Source organism: Leptodactylus fuscus, chromosome 3, assembly GCF_031893055.1.
Source record: "Leptodactylus fuscus isolate aLepFus1 chromosome 3, aLepFus1.hap2, whole genome shotgun sequence".
Classification (NCBI taxonomy): Eukaryota; Metazoa; Chordata; class Amphibia; order Anura; family Leptodactylidae; genus Leptodactylus; species Leptodactylus fuscus.
In genome coordinates, this window is record NC_134267.1 from 6,202,374 (window position 1) to 6,223,633 (window position 21,260).

Genomic DNA, 21,260 nt, shown 5'->3' on the forward strand with positions numbered 1-21,260 from the left:
ATAAAAACAGACCCAACAGTCAGAACCATGAACATACCCAATGGTCAGATCCATAAAAACAGATCAATGAAAACAGACCCAATGGTTAGATCCATGATAAAGGACCCAATCGTCAGATTAATGAAAAATCAGATCATGCTCTATTTTTTTTTTTTGCATGTGATGGAGAGGACACAGTCTAGAAAGTCATCTCCTGAATAGGTACATACTATAGGTTGTCGATAAGTGGGACACATTCTGTCCTCTACGACTTATAGAACCGTCCAATACACATCACCGTCTATATAATTAGAAAAAAAAATGAAATAATAAATACAATAACGGTGAAAATGAATAATCCAAATAATTTAACTGGTGGATGATCATACATGGGGGCTGACACATTTCATTACATTGATGGGGTCGCATGTACTTGAGATATAAAGTATTTCTCCTCATTTCTGTTGACAGTGCAGGATTTTAATTTCACTCCTTGGTATTTTTCTATATTTTCTAATTATGTTAATGTAACACTTGAATGAAGCAGAACAAGAAAAATGAAGGCTACATTAATTACCCATCCTGGCTCTGTATTACTGTGTCACACACAACGTCTATGGTATACCTATATGGCATGGCGAGCTATAAAATGAAGTGGACGTACGGTCCTTTCTTCGTTGTCAACACAGCGGCTCATTGTACCGTAATAGCGTTAGGTTTTGTCCTTATGGACATTAGTAATTATATGTTACTTTTGCTGCCATTACACTTGAATATTTCAAGACAGTAACTACAGCCTGTCAGATGGAAAGTATGGTCAATTTAGGTTATTGTGCGCCACACACAATCGCCATGACATACTGCACAGCGCACAAAAAAAAAGTTATTTTCGTACCAGTTTCTTATGGCTGCTTTTTAACTGTTTTTGAGTGCTTGAAAATCCATCTTGTCACCCTGCACGGTGTAGCCAGAGACGTGGTGTGAAGTTCCTAATCCCCAGTGCAAGATGCGGTCGCTATAATACTGGCAACAAAATCCAAGGAAGGAAAATCAGCGCTTGCCGGGACGTCTTCAAAACTTGAGCTTTATGGATAGCCAAACACATAACGCGTTTCAGGTATCAGCTGCCAGTCTATACATTTGAGAAAGGGTCATCTATAGCCCTGAAACGCGTTATGTGTTTGGCTATCCACAAAGTTTTGAGGATGTCCCAGTGAGTGCTGATTTTCCTTCCTTGGTCCTTGGATTTTGTTGCTTTTTTTTCCTTCCTTCATTATGGAGGTGTTCCAGCAGTGTCTATTGTCTGCTATCTAAGGTGTTGTGCCGTACCACAACACCCCTAGGTGAGTGCACACCTATATGACATTTGTGCACACTCGGTTCCTTGTTTAAATACTACAATAGATTTGCGCAGTGCTGTGTGTTTTCGTATTTGCTAGTTCTATAATACTGGTATCTTTGTATATTGTAGGGAGTCCTGGTTGCAGTTGTTACTTCTGCACCCCCTATAGCTACACTCTGTAAGTATATGGGGTGCAGTGGTCATAGTGAGATTGGGGTTCTGGGGTCTAAATGACTCATCTGTGTAATATAATAGACTGGCAAATGGGAACTTGCGGAGCTATGGACCATGTTTGTTTTACATTGGAGCCCAGTGAGTAGCAAAATATATATAACATTATAGATAGAGCATGTTGTTTCTTTTTTCCAATGGATTCACAGTACACAACCATAAAGACTTCCACCATCATATATGGTCTCTACCATGTTTGAGGAATGATCTGGATTCCCACTATAATTACTTGTAGAAGATTTAGGCTCCATAAACTTGTTTGCAGTTGATCTGCTGCAATATAGCAACAAAGCAGATGAGATTTAAGCAAATCGCCTTCACAGTTTGCAATGCACAGGGTGGAAGCAACGGGATACCCATATCAATTACCAAAAGAAATCTCATTTGGGCATTGTTATCTAAGCTAAGTGCGTAGATTTGGCAGATGAGCTGATCGGTTCCCATTATTAATGTTTATTAGTGTAGATCACATCGCGTGCTGGTAAGTACATGCAACATCAGGATGGTAGTATAATGGCACATCTAGCACATGTAAAGGTAAAGACTGGGTATATATATATTATATTGTTTATATGTATAGGTTACAATCATGAAGAAAAGCATTGAGGACATCAAAGATTGGTACCAAGGGAGCTAGAGCTTAAAGAGGATCTGTCACCACCTTCAACAACTCCAGATATTTGCATCAATTATTAGTTCCTGCTCCCCTGATTCTCGCATGGATAGATTATTTCTCTAACCCCACCATTCCTGAGCAACCACTGTTGTCCGTTTTGGTGCCTGATATGCTATTGAGGCTTTGTATTGTCAGCAGGGTGGTGTCAGGCTAGTGGTGTGGTTCTCTGACACTGGCTTCCTCTGATTAGAGCTCTGAATCACACCCCTGCCTGACACTCTTCTGACAGCTTAAATAGATGTCAGGCCCCAAAACTACCTGCACTTCTTGCTCAGGAATGGTGGGGGCTAGATAAACGATTCCAACTATGCCTGAATGAATCCAGCAGCAATCATACTAAGAACTTGCAGTGGTGGATGTGGTGAAAGGTCCTCTTTAAAAGACCCATATGGCATTTGAGAGATACCCAACTCAAGCCCCTTTAGAGAGGTTCTTTAGACATTTTTTAAGAACGCCAAAATTAGTCTGATCTAGGTTGTCCTACTGCTGTAATCTGAAGAGGAACCCACAGGGGAAAAATAGTATTACATGGTGACAGTACCCCAAAATCCAATGCAATATTGAGCTCCTCCAGTCAAATAACTTGAGATCAGCAAACTGGTTTGTATGAAGACACACTGATTCCATAAATTTCAGGTCATAAGAAACAAATTTAACACAATGTTGCAAAGTCATAAACAGATGGAAATTCCCAACACGAACCCTGGGATATCTTGTGATAGAGTAATGAAAAATCAGGTTTTCTTGATAAGCTAGTCATCTTGTGACTCATCTCTCGGGATATGTAGAGCCAAGAGGAGAGAATGAACACATCGATTCTCCATTCAGTTTATTACATCTTGTGTATATGCCATTGCTAGCGTATAGCGTATACTAGTATCTTAGTACTTGCTCATAGACTGGCTTGTATTTTGGCATTGGAACACTAATTACACAAAATCAGATATTAATACATTGAACTTACCTTAAAAAAGTTTCATCTTGAAAGTATCAACATCTTTTAAGTGGCGGATACTGTTGTGATTTCCTCTGACTTATTATCTTCGAGTTACTTCCTTAATTAGGTATTGTAAAGACAATGTAGTAACGGCATATCATTAAATAAAATAAGCTCTTAAGTAGCGAGCCGCCGCCGCCAAATGTTTTCCTCGCTGATGAAACCCATGAAAAACCTCATGGCATGCTTGAATATTTATAACAGAATGTGCAGATTTCCAGACAATACTGTATATTTCACTGAGACTCTGTTGATGAGATAAAAAAGGATAAGAAATTGCCTTTGTAATAAGAAGACGCCGACGGTATTATCGTCGGAATGATGACTTGTTTTCAAAAGCGAGGGCCATTTGTCATTTTTCCGAGCCTGCCTGTAATAGAAAATCGGAAATTATTTTACCTGTTAAGAAAAAAATTGACAAAAAAAATTCTTTGCCCTATGTAAAGTGATGTCAGCCTAGACACGTCAATCACGGGGCTGATGGGAACAACATGCTACAATGTAACCATGGTGTGTTAAATCTAGCATGTATAACTAGCAAATGATTCCCTTTTTCTTTGCACTAATTAAATTGGATGTGACATTAGCCTGAAGAGACCACAATCAGGTTTGGGGAACTCGGATTTCACGCATTTCATGCCAGTGCGAATCTGCTTTAAAATATTGGAGCTGTGCAGTGAAAGTGATACTGACATGTTGATATAAACCCTATTGATTGATATAAGTAGCTTCCTGCACCATATGGATTGTTACAGTAATGGGAATCCAACCTGTGGACGCATTTCCAGCCATCATTTTCATTCCCAAATACTAATTGGAAGTGTAATTGGTGCTGATTGTCTGGTCCTTGGAGACAATGGGAGGCCTTGATGTCATTTCATTATTGGTTTCATTTATGTCTCAAGTATGTCCACCAGAGTATATGTCACGTGGTACGTAGGTTGTCCTCATACCAATTTTGGATTGGACTCTGAGGGTAACAAAATTTGAGTGACGACCATCTCAAACTGTACTGAAAAATGGTCTTTTAGAGGGATGACCTTCTCAAAGATGATGCCAATATGTATAGCGTGACCACTCTAGTGACTATAGAGGTCACCGTGGTTCAGCTACAGTAGCTCTCAGTATCCAGTAGGACCTACAAGTCGCCCTCACCTCACTACAGCTGATCAAACTTCTTTTGATGCATGTGTATCATAAATGTATTTATTGCCCCTGACCTCAGGTGCACTGGAATGAGACCAAAGATTTTGATTTGAACGCCAGGACTCCAGCACTGCAAGGCTGTAGTGCTAACCACTGAGCCACCGTGTGGCCCCTAAGTGATCGGAATTTTTGTGTTCACAGACTTGTGAACAAGTCTTGATGGTGGAATGGGCTCAGATTTAAAAAAAAAAAAGAAAAGAAAATATTAATGCTGCTAAAATATTTGGATTGTAAATCTGGTCTTGGAGATGAATGGTCTTCTCATAGAGGTGGACATTGGAGAGGTTTGCTTTATTATTGTATGGTTTTTGCTTTAGTATTCAGTGGATGCAGTTTTTATGTTTTGACCTTACTTTTTGGGCACGGGTGAATGGAAATATTGGATAAATCTAAGGATGTGGACTAAACACAAGGAAATATAGAATCTTTGACAACTTCTGCCACATCATTTCATATTGTGCTCCTTATGGCACCATTTTACAGAAATGTTGCACTTTAAGCGGCACTTCTAGGAGAGAATAACTCTGCTATACAAATACAATGTATCATGTGATGATACACGGAATCTGGCAGGAAAACCCTCTGTAGGTCTCCATATTAAACACATGAAGGCTCATAATGTCTATGGGCACCATATAGTGGCTCTATAGCGGCTGTATGGAGTCATCATATGGTGGTATGCATGAGATGTTAAAGGGGATCTCCAGGATGAATAATTGAAAGCCCCAGAAAACCCCTTTAATTGGTTCTGTATAATTCTTGTATCAATATGTTTAACAACAGTTGGGTCAATGGATATGTTCAGTTTGTACAGTGGGAGGTTTCCTGAGTTTACCCTGAACAAAAAGAATTGAAGAATGTTTTGCTTCCTGTGCCTCCCATTTACACCTCAATGTACATTATCTACACAACGACAAGCCATTTTTTGCAAACTTTACCTACAAAAACTTTCCCGGCCCCAGCCTTATGATCTAGCACCTTCCCATGGTGAATGGTTTGATAAAGTTCTGCTGGTGAGTTCCTTGCGTTCCCCCCAAGGCTACACAGAATTTTCCATGAATAAAGTATATGTTCATAAAGAGTTCATTATTTTTTGTCTTAAATATCAAATCTATTTGCATAATGGCTTCTTCCATCATTTACAGGCTACAGATGTGTTTTTATGCTCGGTGTATCTGGATCTCCAGTCATCGTCTGGTTGAGCGTAACAGAATCTGAAAGTTCTTACACCTATCTCCTTTTCTTGCAGAGTTCCGATGACCTCTTGGTTGCGTCTGCAGAATGTCCGAGTGAGGATGATGAGGACATTGATCCATGTGAGCCAAGCTCAGGTGGGTTAGGTTAGTCATCTTTTTTATTCTTTTACTTTATCCTGTTTCCTATGCTTGGTAGCATGCAGACATAACACAAATTTAAAGAAAATGGACCAAGTATAAAGAAAATAAAAAAAATTTGAGCAATTTTTTTTGGAAGGAGGGGTGGCAATATCATTACCTACCAGATTAGAGAGCATGGGATAATGGTTTTCCCAAAAGAGATGGAACTTCCACCATTTATATATCCATTCCTGAACAATCAGGGCTGTTCATTTCAGCCCCAATATGCTAATTAGACTCTTTACTGATGGAAACTTTTTAAAAAATTTGTCTAGTTTGGACCAAATCGCTTCGCTCATCCCTATTCAGCCCTCAATATATTGTATACTGTCATGTGGGCGGTTCCAGTCAGTTTACTCCAGCTAAGGGCTTCCCAGGTGCTGAATAGGGATGAGCAAAGGTTTTTGGGTCACCCCAAGCCCATTGGGAAGTGACCCCCAAAACACTATTATACTCTGGGGTCTCCTAAGACCCTAAAATATAATAGGTGGAGGTGAACAAAAATTTCTACTCACCTATTCTTGGCATCTGGTGATCCCTTAGCTTCTTCTACAGGTCTCTTCCAACCACTGGCTGATGTGACATACCCCATGGTCACTGTTGAGGTCCATGATTGGAATCAGTGGAATGATCACTATGTTGGGTCAAAGCGTCAAGACATTGGCATTGCCCTAAGTGACCACTGAGGTCCAATCACAGACCTTAACCATGACCATGTGGTGCTCAACATCAGCCAAAGGTCTGTAAAGACCTGGAGAGGATGTTAGACAACCGCCATATTCTGCGAGAAAGCCCATTAGGCCCATTAGGCAAGGTGAGTATAAGTGTTTGCTATTTTTACTCACCTCCCCTGAGACTCCACTTATTATACCCTGGGTATACAAGGGTCAAACTTCACAAATATTCTTTGAAACAAATGTTTGCCCAAATCTAATGCTGAAACGACCTGCACTTAATGCTCTGGAATGGTGTGGACAAGACAGAAAAATTCCAATTGTGCCAGAATGAGTGGAGGGGCAACTATTGAAGAATGCAAAGGGTTAGGGTAGGTGGTGATGGTGAGAAAGGCCTTCTTAAGGAACAAACACACAACGTCTAACTTCACGTCTTCATTACTCAATGCATCACCAGTTCAGACATGATCAGATATATCACAAAAGATGAACAACGCCAGTCCAACATATAATTTCCTTAATCCTCCCAGCAATCTGCAAATTTATATCTCTGTTATTTTTTATTAACAGGGGTATAAAGAAAACTATTAAAAGTACCATAAAAAGTTACAAATAGACAAACGATATCTGGAGAACGCGATTAGACGAGGGGAAAAAATAAAACTAAATGAAAGGAGAGGTTATAAAATGTTATGGCTCGCCGGAATCTTAAAAATCAAGTAGGCGAGGCAGTTTTGATCGTAAATCTTATTAAATGTTGCCGGTTCGCGCAGTAGATTGCATTGCGCCTGCAGGATCTGTGCACTGATCTCTGATTTCCAAAGTGCTTAAGCATCAACTTCAATTAAATGGCGGGTAATCAATTACAACAATCAAATGTGATTATCATAATACATTTATTCCAACACTTACCCTCCGGAGCAGAGCAATGTCTGGGAGAACAACGTCTTCCTGCTGAATAAATAAGGAGATTTCATCAATGTCCGTGCAAAATAGCGATGTATGTCTCAAGAAGATCAAATGTAAGAAAAGGTTTTATGTGTCTACAGATGTAAATTACAGCAGAGAATAGCGAATAGGGATAAATGAGGAGTCGTCAGGTCCAGGACCCTGAATAGGAACCCAAACCTTACCTACACACCTGAAAATCAAGTCACAGTACAGAGATAATACACACAGTGATGTCACAGTACAGAGATAATACACACAGTGATGTCACAGTACAGAGATAATACACACAGTGATGTCACAGTACAGAGATAATACACACAGTGATGTCACAGTACAGGATAATACACACAGTGATGTCACAGTACAGAGATAATACACACAGTGATGTCACAGTACAGGGATAATACACACAGTAATGTCACAGTACAGAGATAATACACACAGTGATGTCACAGTACAGAGATAATACACACAGTGATGTCACAGTACAGAGATAATACACACAGTGATGTCACAGTACAGGGATAATACACACAGTGATGTCACAGTACAGAGATAATACACACAGTGATGTCACAGTACAGGGATAATACACACAGTGATGTCACAGTACAGAGATAATACACACAGTGATGTCACAGTACAGGATAATACACACAGTGATATCACAGTACAGGATAATACACACAGTGATGTCACAGTACAGGATAATACACACAGTGATGTCACAGTACAGGATAATACACACAGTGATGTCACAGTACAGGGATAATACACACAGTGATGTCACAGTACAGAGATAATACACACAGTGATGTCACAGTACAGAGATAATACACACAGTGATGTCACAGTACAGAGATAATACACACAGTGATGTCACAGTACAGGATAATACACACAGTGATGTCACAGTACAGGATAATACACACAGTGATGTCACAGTACAGAGATAATACACACAGTGATGTCACAGTACAGAGATAATACACACAGTGATGTCACAGTACAGGGATAATACACACAGTTATGTCACAGTACAGAGATAATACACACAGTGATGTCACAATACAGAGATAATACACACAGTGATGTCATAGTACAGAGATAATACACACAGTGATGTCACAGTACAGAGATAATACACACAGTGATGTCACAATACAGAGATAATACACACAGTGATGTCATAGTACAGAGATAATACACACAGTGATGTCACAGTACAGAGATAATACACACAGTGATGTCACAGTACAGAGATAATACACACAGTGATGTCACAATACAGAGATAATACACACAGTGATGTCATAGTACAGAGATAATACACACAGTGATGTCACAGTACAGAGATAATACACACAGTGATGTCACAGTACAGGATAATACACACAGTGATGTCACAGTACAGAGATAATACACACAGTGATGTCACAGTACAGGATAATAAACACAGTGATGTCACAGTACAGAGATAATACACACAGTAATGTCACAGTACAGGGATAATACACACAGTGAAGTCACAGTACAGAGATAATACACACAGTGATGTCACAGTACAGAGATAATACACACAGTGATGTCACAGTACAGGGATAATACACACAGTGATGTCATAGTACAGAGATAATACACACAGTGATGTCACAGTACAGAGATAATACACACAGTGATGTCACAGTACAGATATAATACACACAGTGATGTCACAGTACAGAGATAATACACACAGTAATGTCACAGTACAGGGATAATACACACAGTGATGTCACAGTACAGGATAATACACACAGTAATGTCACAGTACAGGGATAATACACACAGTGATGTCACAGTACAGAGATAATACACACAGTGATGTCACAGTACAGAGATAATACACACAGTGATGTCACAGTACAGGGATAATACACACAGTGATGTCACAGTACAGACATAATACACACAGTGATGTCACAGAACAGAGATAATACACACAGTGATGTCACAGTACAGGATAATACACACAGTGATGTCACAGTACAGATATAATACACACAGTGATGTCACAGTACAGGATAATACACACAGTGATGTCACAGTACAGGATAATACACACAGTAATGTCACAGTACAGGATAATACACACAGTGATGTCACAGTACAGAGATAATACACACAGTGATGTCACAGAACAGAGATAATACACACAGTGATGTCACAGTACAGGATAATACACACAGTGATGTCACAGTACAGATATAATACACACAGTGATGTCACAGTACAGGATAATACACACAGTGATGTCACAGTACAGGGATAATACACACAGTGATGTCACAGTACAGGATAATACACACAGTGATGTCACAGTACAGATATAATACACACAGTGATGTCACAGTACAGAGATAATACACACAGTAATGTCACAGTACAGGGATAATACACACAGTGATGTCATAGTACAGAGATAATACACACAGTGATGTCACAGTACAGAGATAATACACACAGTGATGTCACAGTACAGGGATAATACACACAGTGATGTCACAGTACAGGATAATACACACAGTAATGTCACAGTACAGGATAATACACACAGTGATGTCACAGTACAGGATAATACACACAGTGATGTCACAGTACAGGATAATACACACAGTGATGTCACAGTACATGATAATACACACAGTGATGTCAGAGTACAGGGATAGTACACACAGTGATGTCACAGTACAGGGTAATACACACAGTGATGTCACAGTACAGGATAATACACACAGTGATGTCACAGTACAGGATAATACACACAGTAATGTCACAGTACAGGATAATACACACAGTGATGTCACAGTACAGGGATAATACACACAGTGATGTCACAGTACAGGATAATACACACAGTGATGTCACAGTACATGGATAATACACACAGTGATGTCACAGTACAGGGATAATACACACAGTGATGTCACAGTACATGGATAATACACACAGTGATGTCACAGTACAGGGATAATACACACAGTGATGTCACAGTACAGGGATAATACACACAGTGATGTCACAGTACAGAGATAATACACACAGTGATGTCACAGTACAGGGATAATACACACAGTGATGTCACAGTACAGGGATAATACACACAGTGATGTCACAGTACAGAGATAATACACACAGTGATGTCACAGTACAGGATAATACACACAGTGATGTCACAGTACAGGGATAATACACACAGTGATGTCACAGTACAGAGATAATACACACAGTGATGTCACAGTACAGAGATAATACACACAGTGATGTCACAGTACAGGATAATACACACAGTGATGTCACAGTACAGGGATAATACACACAGTGATGTCACAGTACAGAGATAATACACACAGTGATGTCACAGTACAGGGATAATACACACAGTGATGTCACAGTACAGAGATAATACACACAGTGATGTCACAGTACAGAGATAATACACACAGTGATGTCACAGTACAGAGATAATACACACAGTGATGTCACAGTACAGGATAATACACACAGTGATGTCACAGTACAGGATAATACACACAGTGATGTCACAGTACATGATAATACACACAGTGATGTCACAGTACAGGGATAGTACACACAGTGATGTCACAGTACAGGGTAATACACACAGTGATGTCACAGTACAGGATAATACACACAGTGATGTCACAGTACAGGATAATACACACAGTAATGTCACAGTACAGGATAATACACACAGTGATGTCACAGTACATGGATAATACACACAGTGATGTCACAGTACAGGGATAATACACATAGTGATGTCACAGTACAGGATAATACACACAGTGATGTCACAGTACAGGGATAATACACACAGTGATGTCACAGTACAGAGATAATACACACAGTGATGTCACAGTACAGGATAATACACACAGTGATGTCACAGTACAGGGAAAATACACACAGTGATGTCACAGTACAGGATAATACACACAGTGATGTCACAGTACAGGGATAATACACACAGTGATGTCACAGTACAGAGATAATACACACAGTGATGTCACAGTACAGGGATAATACACACAGTAATGTCACAGTACAGGATAATACACACAGTGATGTCACAGTATAGGGATAATACACACAGTGATGTCACAGTACAGGATAATACACACAGTAATGTCACAGTACGGGATAATACACACAGTGATGTCACAGTATAGGGATAATACACACAGTGATGTCACAGTACAGGATAATACACACAGTGATGTCACAGTACAGAGATAATACACACAGTGATGTCACAGTACAGAGATAATACACACAGTGATGTCACAGTACAGAGATAATACACACAGTGATGTCACAGTACAGAGATAATACACACAGTGATGTCACAATACAGAGATAATACACACAGTGATGTCATAGTACAGAGATAATACACACAGTGATGTCACAGTACAGAGATAATACACACAGTGATGTCACAGTACAGGATAATACACACAGTGATGTCACAGTACAGAGATAATACACACAGTGATGTCACAGTACAGGATAATACACACAGTGATGTCACAGTACAGAGATAATACACACAGTGATGTCACAGTACAGAGATAATACACACAGTGATGTCACAGTACAGAGATAATACACACAGTGATGTCACAGTACAGAGATAATACACACAGTGATGCCACAGTACAGGATAATACACACAGTGATGTCACAGTACAGAGATAATACACACAGTGATGCCACAGTACAGAGATAATACACACAGTGATGCCACAGTACAGGATAATACACACAGTGATGTCACAGTACAGAGATAATACACACAGTGATGTCACAGTACAGGATAATACACACAGTGATGTCACAGTACAGAGATAATACACACAGTGATGTCACAGTACAGGGATAATACACACAGTGATGTGACAGTACATGGATAATACACACAGTGATGTCACAGTACAGGATAATACACACAGTGATATCACAGTACAGGATAATACACACAGTAATGTCACAGTACAGGATAATACACACAGTGATGTCACAGTACAGGGATAATACACACAGTGATGTCACAGTACAGGGATAATACACACAGTGATGTCACAGTACAGGGATAATACACACAGTGATGTCACAGTACAGGGATAATACACACAGTGATGTCACAGTACAGAGATAATACACACAGTGATGTCACAGTACAGAGATAATACACACAGTGATGTCACAGTACAGGATAATACACACAGTGATGTCACAGTACAGGATAATACACACAGTGATGTCACAGTACAGGGATAGTACACACAGTGATGTCACAGTACAGGGTAATACACACAGTGATGTCACAGTACAGGATAATACACACAGTGATGTCACAGTACAGGATAATACACACAGTGATGTCACAGTACAGGGATAATACACACAGTGATGTCACAGTACAGGATAATACACACAGTGATGTCACAGTACATGGATAATACACACAGTGATGTCACAGTACAGGGATAATACACACAGTGATGTCACAGTACAGGGATAATACACACAGTGATGTCACAGTACATGGATAATACACACAGTGATGTCACAGTACAGGGATAATACACACAGTGATGTCACAGTACAGAGATAATACACACAGTAATGTCACAGTACAGGGATAATACACACAGTGAAGTCACAGTACAGAGATAATACACACAGTGATGTCACAGTACAGAGATAATACACACAGTGATGTCACAGTACAGGGATAATACACACAGTGATGTCATAGTACAGAGATAATACACACAGTGATGTCACAGTACAGAGATAATACACACAGTGATGTCACAGTACAGATATAATACACACAGTGATGTCACAGTACAGAGATAATACACACAGTAATGTCACAGTACAGGGATAATACACACAGTGATGTCACAGTACAGGATAATACACACAGTAATGTCACAGTACAGGGATAATACACACAGTGATGTCACAGTACAGAGATAATACACACAGTGATGTCACAGTACAGAGATAATACACACAGTGATGTCACAGTACAGGGATAATACACACAGTGATGTCACAGTACAGACATAATACACACAGTGATGTCACAGAACAGAGATAATACACACAGTGATGTCACAGTACAGGATAATACACACAGTGATGTCACAGTACAGATATAATACACACAGTGATGTCACAGTACAGGATAATACACACAGTGATGTCACAGTACAGGATAATACACACAGTAATGTCACAGTACAGGATAATACACACAGTGATGTCACAGTACAGAGATAATACACACAGTGATGTCACAGAACAGAGATAATACACACAGTGATGTCACAGTACAGGATAATACACACAGTGATGTCACAGTACAGATATAATACACACAGTGATGTCACAGTACAGGATAATACACACAGTGATGTCACAGTACAGGGATAATACACACAGTGATGTCACAGTACAGGATAATACACACAGTGATGTCACAGTACAGATATAATACACACAGTGATGTCACAGTACAGAGATAATACACACAGTAATGTCACAGTACAGGGATAATACACACAGTGATGTCATAGTACAGAGATAATACACACAGTGATGTCACAGTACAGAGATAATACACACAGTGATGTCACAGTACAGGGATAATACACACAGTGATGTCACAGTACAGGATAATACACACAGTAATGTCACAGTACAGGATAATACACACAGTGATGTCACAGTACAGGATAATACACACAGTGATGTCACAGTACAGGATAATACACACAGTGATGTCACAGTACATGATAATACACACAGTGATGTCAGAGTACAGGGATAGTACACACAGTGATGTCACAGTACAGGGTAATACACACAGTGATGTCACAGTACAGGATAATACACACAGTGATGTCACAGTACAGGATAATACACACAGTAATGTCACAGTACAGGATAATACACACAGTGATGTCACAGTACAGGGATAATACACACAGTGATGTCACAGTACAGGATAATACACAAAGTGATGTCACAGTACATGGATAATACACACAGTGATGTCACAGTACAGGGATAATACACACAGTGATGTCACAGTACATGGATAATACACACAGTGATGTCACAGTACAGGGATAATACACACAGTGATGTCACAGTACAGGGATAATACACACAGTGATGTCACAGTACAGAGATAATACACACAGTGATGTCACAGTACAGGGATAATACACACAGTGATGTCACAGTACAGGGATAATACACACAGTGATGTCACAGTACAGAGATAATACACACAGTGATGTCACAGTACAGGATAATACACACAGTGATGTCACAGTACAGGGATAATACACACAGTGATGTCACAGTACAGAGATAATACACACAGTGATGTCACAGTACAGAGATAATACACACAGTGATGTCACAGTACAGGATAATACACACAGTGATGTCACAGTACAGGGATAATACACACAGTGATGTCACAGTACAGAGATAATACACACAGTGATGTCACAGTACAGGGATAATACACACAGTGATGTCACAGTACAGAGATAATACACACAGTGATGTCACAGTACAGAGATAATACACACAGTGATGTCACAGTACAGAGATAATACACACAGTGATGTCACAGTACAGGATAATACACACAGTGATGTCACAGTACAGGATAATACACACAGTGATGTCACAGTACATGATAATACACACAGTGATGTCACAGTACAGGGATAGTACACACAGTGATGTCACAGTACAGGGTAATACACACAGTGATGTCACAGTACAGGATAATACACACAGTGATGTCACAGTACAGGATAATACACACAGTAATGTCACAGTACAGGATAATACACACAGTGATGTCACAGTACATGGATAATACACACAGTGATGTCACAGTACAGGGATAATACACATAGTGATGTCACAGTACAGGATAATACACACAGTGATGTCACAGTACAGGGATAATACACACAGTGATGTCACAGTACAGAGATAATACACACAGTGATGTCACAGTACAGGATAATACACACAGTGATGTCACAGTACAGGGAAAATACACACAGTGATGTCACAGTACAGGATAATACACACAGTGATGTCACAGTACAGGGATAATACACACAGTGATGTCACAGTACAGAGATAATACACACAGTGATGTCACAGTACAGGGATAATACACACAGTAATGTCACAGTACAGGATAATACACACAGTGATGTCACAGTATAGGGATAATACACACAGTGATGTCACAGTACAGGATAATACACACAGTAATGTCACAGTACGGGATAATACACACAGTGATGTCACAGTATAGGGATAATACACACAGTGATGTCACAGTACAGGATAATACACACAGTGATGTCACAGTACAGAGATAATACACACAGTGATGTCACAGTACAGAGATAATACACACAGTGATGTCACAGTACAGAGATAATACACACAGTGATGTCACAGTACAGAGATAATACACACAGTGATGTCACAATACAGAGATAATACACACAGTGATGTCATAGTACAGAGATAATACACACAGTGATGTCACAGTACAGAGATAATACACACAGTGATGTCACAGTACAGGATAATACACACAGTGATGTCACAGTACAGAGATAATACACACAGTGATGTCACAGTACAGGATAATACACACAGTGATGTCACAGTACAGAGATAATACACACAGTGATGTCACAGTACAGAGATAATACACACAGTGATGTCACAGTACAGAGATAATACACACAGTGATGTCACAGTACAGAGATAATACACACAGTGATGCCACAGTACAGGATAATACACACAGTGATGTCACAGTACAGAGATAATACACACAGTGATGCCACAGTACAGAGATAATACACACAGTGATGCCACAGTACAGGATAATACACACAGTGATGTCACAGTACAGAGATAATACACACAGTGATGTCACAGTACAGGATAATACACACAGTGATGTCACAGTACAGAGATAATACACACAGTGATGTCACAGTACAGGGATAATACACACAGTGATGTGACAGTACATGGATAATACACACAGTGATGTCACAGTACAGGATAATACACACAGTGATATCACAGTACAGGATAATACACACAGTAATGTCACAGTACAGGATAATACACACAGTGATGTCACAGTACAGGGATAATACACACAGTGATGTCACAGTACAGGGATAATACACACAGTGATGTCACAGTACAGGGATAATACACACAGTGATGTCACAGTACAGGGATAATACACACAGTGATGTCACAGTACAGAGATAATACACACAGTGATGTCACAGTACAGAGATAATACACACAGTGATGTCACAGTACAGGATAATACACACAGTGATGTCACAGTACAGGATAATACACACAGTGATGTCACAGTACAGGGATAGTACACACAGTGATGTCACAGTACAGGGTAATACACACAGTGATGTCACAGTACAGGATAATACACACAGTGATGTCACAGTACAGGATAATACACACAGTGATGTCACAGTACAGGGATAATACACACAGTGATGTCACAGTACAGGATAATACACACAGTGATGTCACAGTACATGGATAATACACACAGTGATGTCACAGTACAGGGATAATACACACAGTGATGTCACAGTACAGGGATAATACACACAGTGATGTCACAGTACATGGATAATACACACAGTGATGTCACAGTACAGGGAAAATACACACAGTGATGTCACAGTACAGAGATAATACACACAGTGATGTCACAGTACGGGATAATACACACAGTGATGTCACAGTACAGGGATAATACACACAGTGATGTCACAGTACGGGATAATACACATAGTGATGTCACAGTACGGGATAATACACACAGTGATGTCACAGTACAGAGATAATACACACAGTGATGTCACAGTACAGGATAATACACACAGTGATGTCACAGTACAGGGATAATACACACAGTGATGTCACAGTACAGAGATAATACACACAGTGATGTCACAGTACAGGATAATACACACAGTGATGTCACAGTACAGGGATAATACACACAGTGATGTCACAGTACAGAGATAATACACACAGTGATGTCACAGTACAGAGATAATACACACAGTGATGTCACAGTACAGGATAATACACACAGTGATGTCACAGTACAGGATAATACACACAGTGATGTCACAGTACAGAGATAATACACACAGTGATGTCACAGTACAGAGATAATACACACAGTGATGTCACAGTACAGGATAATACACACAGTGATGTCACAGTACAGGGATAATACACACAGTGATGTCACAGTACAGAGATAATACACACAGTGATGTCACAGTACAGAGATAATACACACAGTGATGTCACAGTACAGGATAATACACACAGTGATGTCACAGTACAGGGATAATACACACAGTGATGTCACAGTACAGGGTAATGCACACAGTGATGTCACAGTACAGGGATAATACACACAGTGATGTCACAGTACAGGATAATACACACAGTGATGTCACAGTACAGGATAATACACACAGTGATGTCACAGTACAGGGATAATACACACAGTGATGTCACAGTACAGGATAATACACCCAGTGATGTCACAGTACAGAGATAATACACACAGTGATGTCACAGTACAGAGATAATACACCCAGTGATGTCACAGTACAGAGATAAAACACAGTGATGTCACAGTACAGAGATAATACACACAGTGATGTCACAGTACAGGGATAATACACACAGTGATGTCACAGTACAGAGATAATACACACAGTGATGTCACAGTACAGGGATAATACACACAGTGATGTCACAGTACAGAGATAATACACACAGTGATGTCACAGTACAGGGATAATACACACAGTGATGTCACAGTACATGGATAATACACACAGTGATGTCACAGTACAGGGATAATACACACAGTGATGTCACAGTACAGGGATAATACACACAGTGATGTCACAGTACAGGGATAATACACACAGTGATGTCACAGTACAGGATAATACACACAGTGATGTCACAGTACAGGGATAATACACACAGTGATGTCACAGTACAGAGATAATACACACAGTGATGTCACAGTACAGGATAATACACACAGTGATGTCACAGTACAGGGATAATACACACAGTGATGTCACAGTACAAAGATAATACACACAGTGATGTCACAGTACAGGATAATACACACAGTGATGTCACAGTACAGGATAATACACACAGTGATGTCACAGTACAGGGATAATACACACAGTGATGTCACAGTACAGGGTAATACACACAGTGATGTCACAGTACAGGGATAATACACACAGTGATGTCACAGTACAGGATAATACACACAGTAATGTCACAGTACAGGATAATACACACAGTGATGTCACAGTACAGGGATAATACACACAGTGATGTCACAGTACAGATATAATACACACAGTGATGTCACAGTACAGAGATAATACACACAGTGATGTCACAGTACAGAGATAATACACACATTGATGTCACAGTACAGAGATAATACACACAGTGATGTCACAGTACAGAGATAATACACACAGTGATGTCACAGTACAGGGATAATACACACAGTGATGTCACAGTACAGGGATAATACACACAGTGATGTCACAGTACATGGATAATACACACAGTGATGTCACAGTACAGGGATAATACACACAGTGATGTCACAGTACAGGGATAATACACACAGTGATGTCACAGTACAGGGATAATACACACAGTGATATCACAGTACAGAGATAATACACACAGTGATGTCACAGTACAGAGATAATACACACAGTGATGTCACAGTACAGAGATAATACACACAGTGATGTCACAGTACAGGATAATACACACAGTGATGTCACAGTACAGGGATAATACACACAGTGATGTCACAGTACAGAGATAATACACACAGTGATGTCACAGTACAGAGATAATACACACAGTGATGTCACAGTACAGGATAATACACACAGTGATGTCACAATACAGGGATAATACACACAGTGATGTCACAGTACAGAGATAATACACACAGTGATGTCACAGTACAGAGATAATACACACAGTGATGTCACAGTACAGGATAATACACACAATGATGTCACAGTACAGGGATAATACACACAGTGATGTCACAGTACGGGATAATACACACAGTGATGTCACAGTACAGGATAATACACACAGTGATGTCACAGTACAGGGATAATACACACAGTGATGTCACAGTACAGAGATAATACACACAGTGATGTCACAGTACAGAGATAATACACACAGTGATGTCACAGTACAGGATAATACACACAGTGATGTCACAGTACAGGGATAATACACACAGTGATGTCACAGTACAGAGATAATACACACAGTGATGTCACAGTACAGAGATAATACACACAGTGATGTCACAGTACAGGATAATACACACAGTGATGTCACAGTACAGGGATAATACACACAGTGATGTCACAGTACAGGGTAATGCACACAGTGATGTCACAGTACAGGGATAATACACACAGTGATGTCACAGTACAGGATAATACACACAGTAATGTCACAGTACAGGATAATACACACAGTGATGTCACAGTACAGGGTAATGCACACAGTGATGTCACAGTACAGGATAATACACACAGTGATGTCACAGTACAGAGATAATACACACAGTGATGTCACAGTACAGAGATAATACACCCAGTGATGTCACAGTACAGAGATAATACACACAGTGATGTCACAGTACAGAGATAATACACACAGTGATGTCACAGTACAGGGATAATACACACAGTGATGTCACAGTACAGAAATAATACACACAGTGATGTCACAGTACAGGGATAATACACACAGTGATGTCACAGTACAGAGATAATACACACAGTGATGTCACAGTACATGGATAATACACACAGTGATGTCACAGTACAGGGATAATACACACAGTGATGTCACAGTACAGGGATAATACACACAGTGATGTCACAGTACAGGGATAATACACACAGTGATGTCACAGTACAGAGATAATACACACAGTGATGTCACAGTACAGGATAATACACACAGTGATGTCACAGTACAGGGATAATACACACAGTGATGTCACAGTACAGAGATAATACACACAGTGATGTCACAGTACAGGATAATACACACAGTGATGTCACAGTACAGGGATAATACACACAGTGATGTCACAGTACAGAGATAATACACACAGTGATGTCACAGTACAGGATAATACACACAGTGATGTCACAGTACAGGGATAATACACACAGTGATGTCACAGTACAGAGATAATACACACAGTGATGTCACAGTACAGAGATAATACACACAGTGATGTCACAGTACAGGATAATACACACAGTGATGTCACAGTACAGGGATAATACACACAGTGATGTCACAGTACAGGGTAATACACACAGTGATGTCACAGTACAGGGATAATACACACAGTGATGTCACAGTACAGGGATAATACACACAGTGATGTCACAGTACAGAGATAATACACACAGTGATGTCACAGTACAGGATAATACACACAGTGATGTCACAGTACAGGGATAATACACACAGTGATGTCACAGTACAGAGATAATACACACAGTGATGTCACAGT

The 21,260-nt window shown here is 39.7% G+C and overlaps 1 protein-coding gene across 20 annotated transcripts in view; it reads left to right on the plus strand.

Moving 5' to 3' along the window:
• The window catches only part of NRXN1 (neurexin 1), a 1,231,735-nt gene that overhangs the window by 1,195,546 nt on the left and 14,929 nt on the right, over positions 1-21,260 (plus strand). For 13 of the 20 annotated variants that reach the window (XM_075266983.1, XM_075266994.1, XM_075266987.1 and 10 more), the window contains one exon: positions 5,681-5,771. In XM_075266983.1, the coding sequence (XP_075123084.1) occupies positions 5,681-5,771 (91 nt within the window). The remainder of the gene's footprint in view (positions 1-5,680; positions 5,772-21,260) is intronic. The other 7 variants (XM_075266984.1, XM_075266995.1, XM_075267003.1 and 4 more) reach the window with 1 other exon arrangement.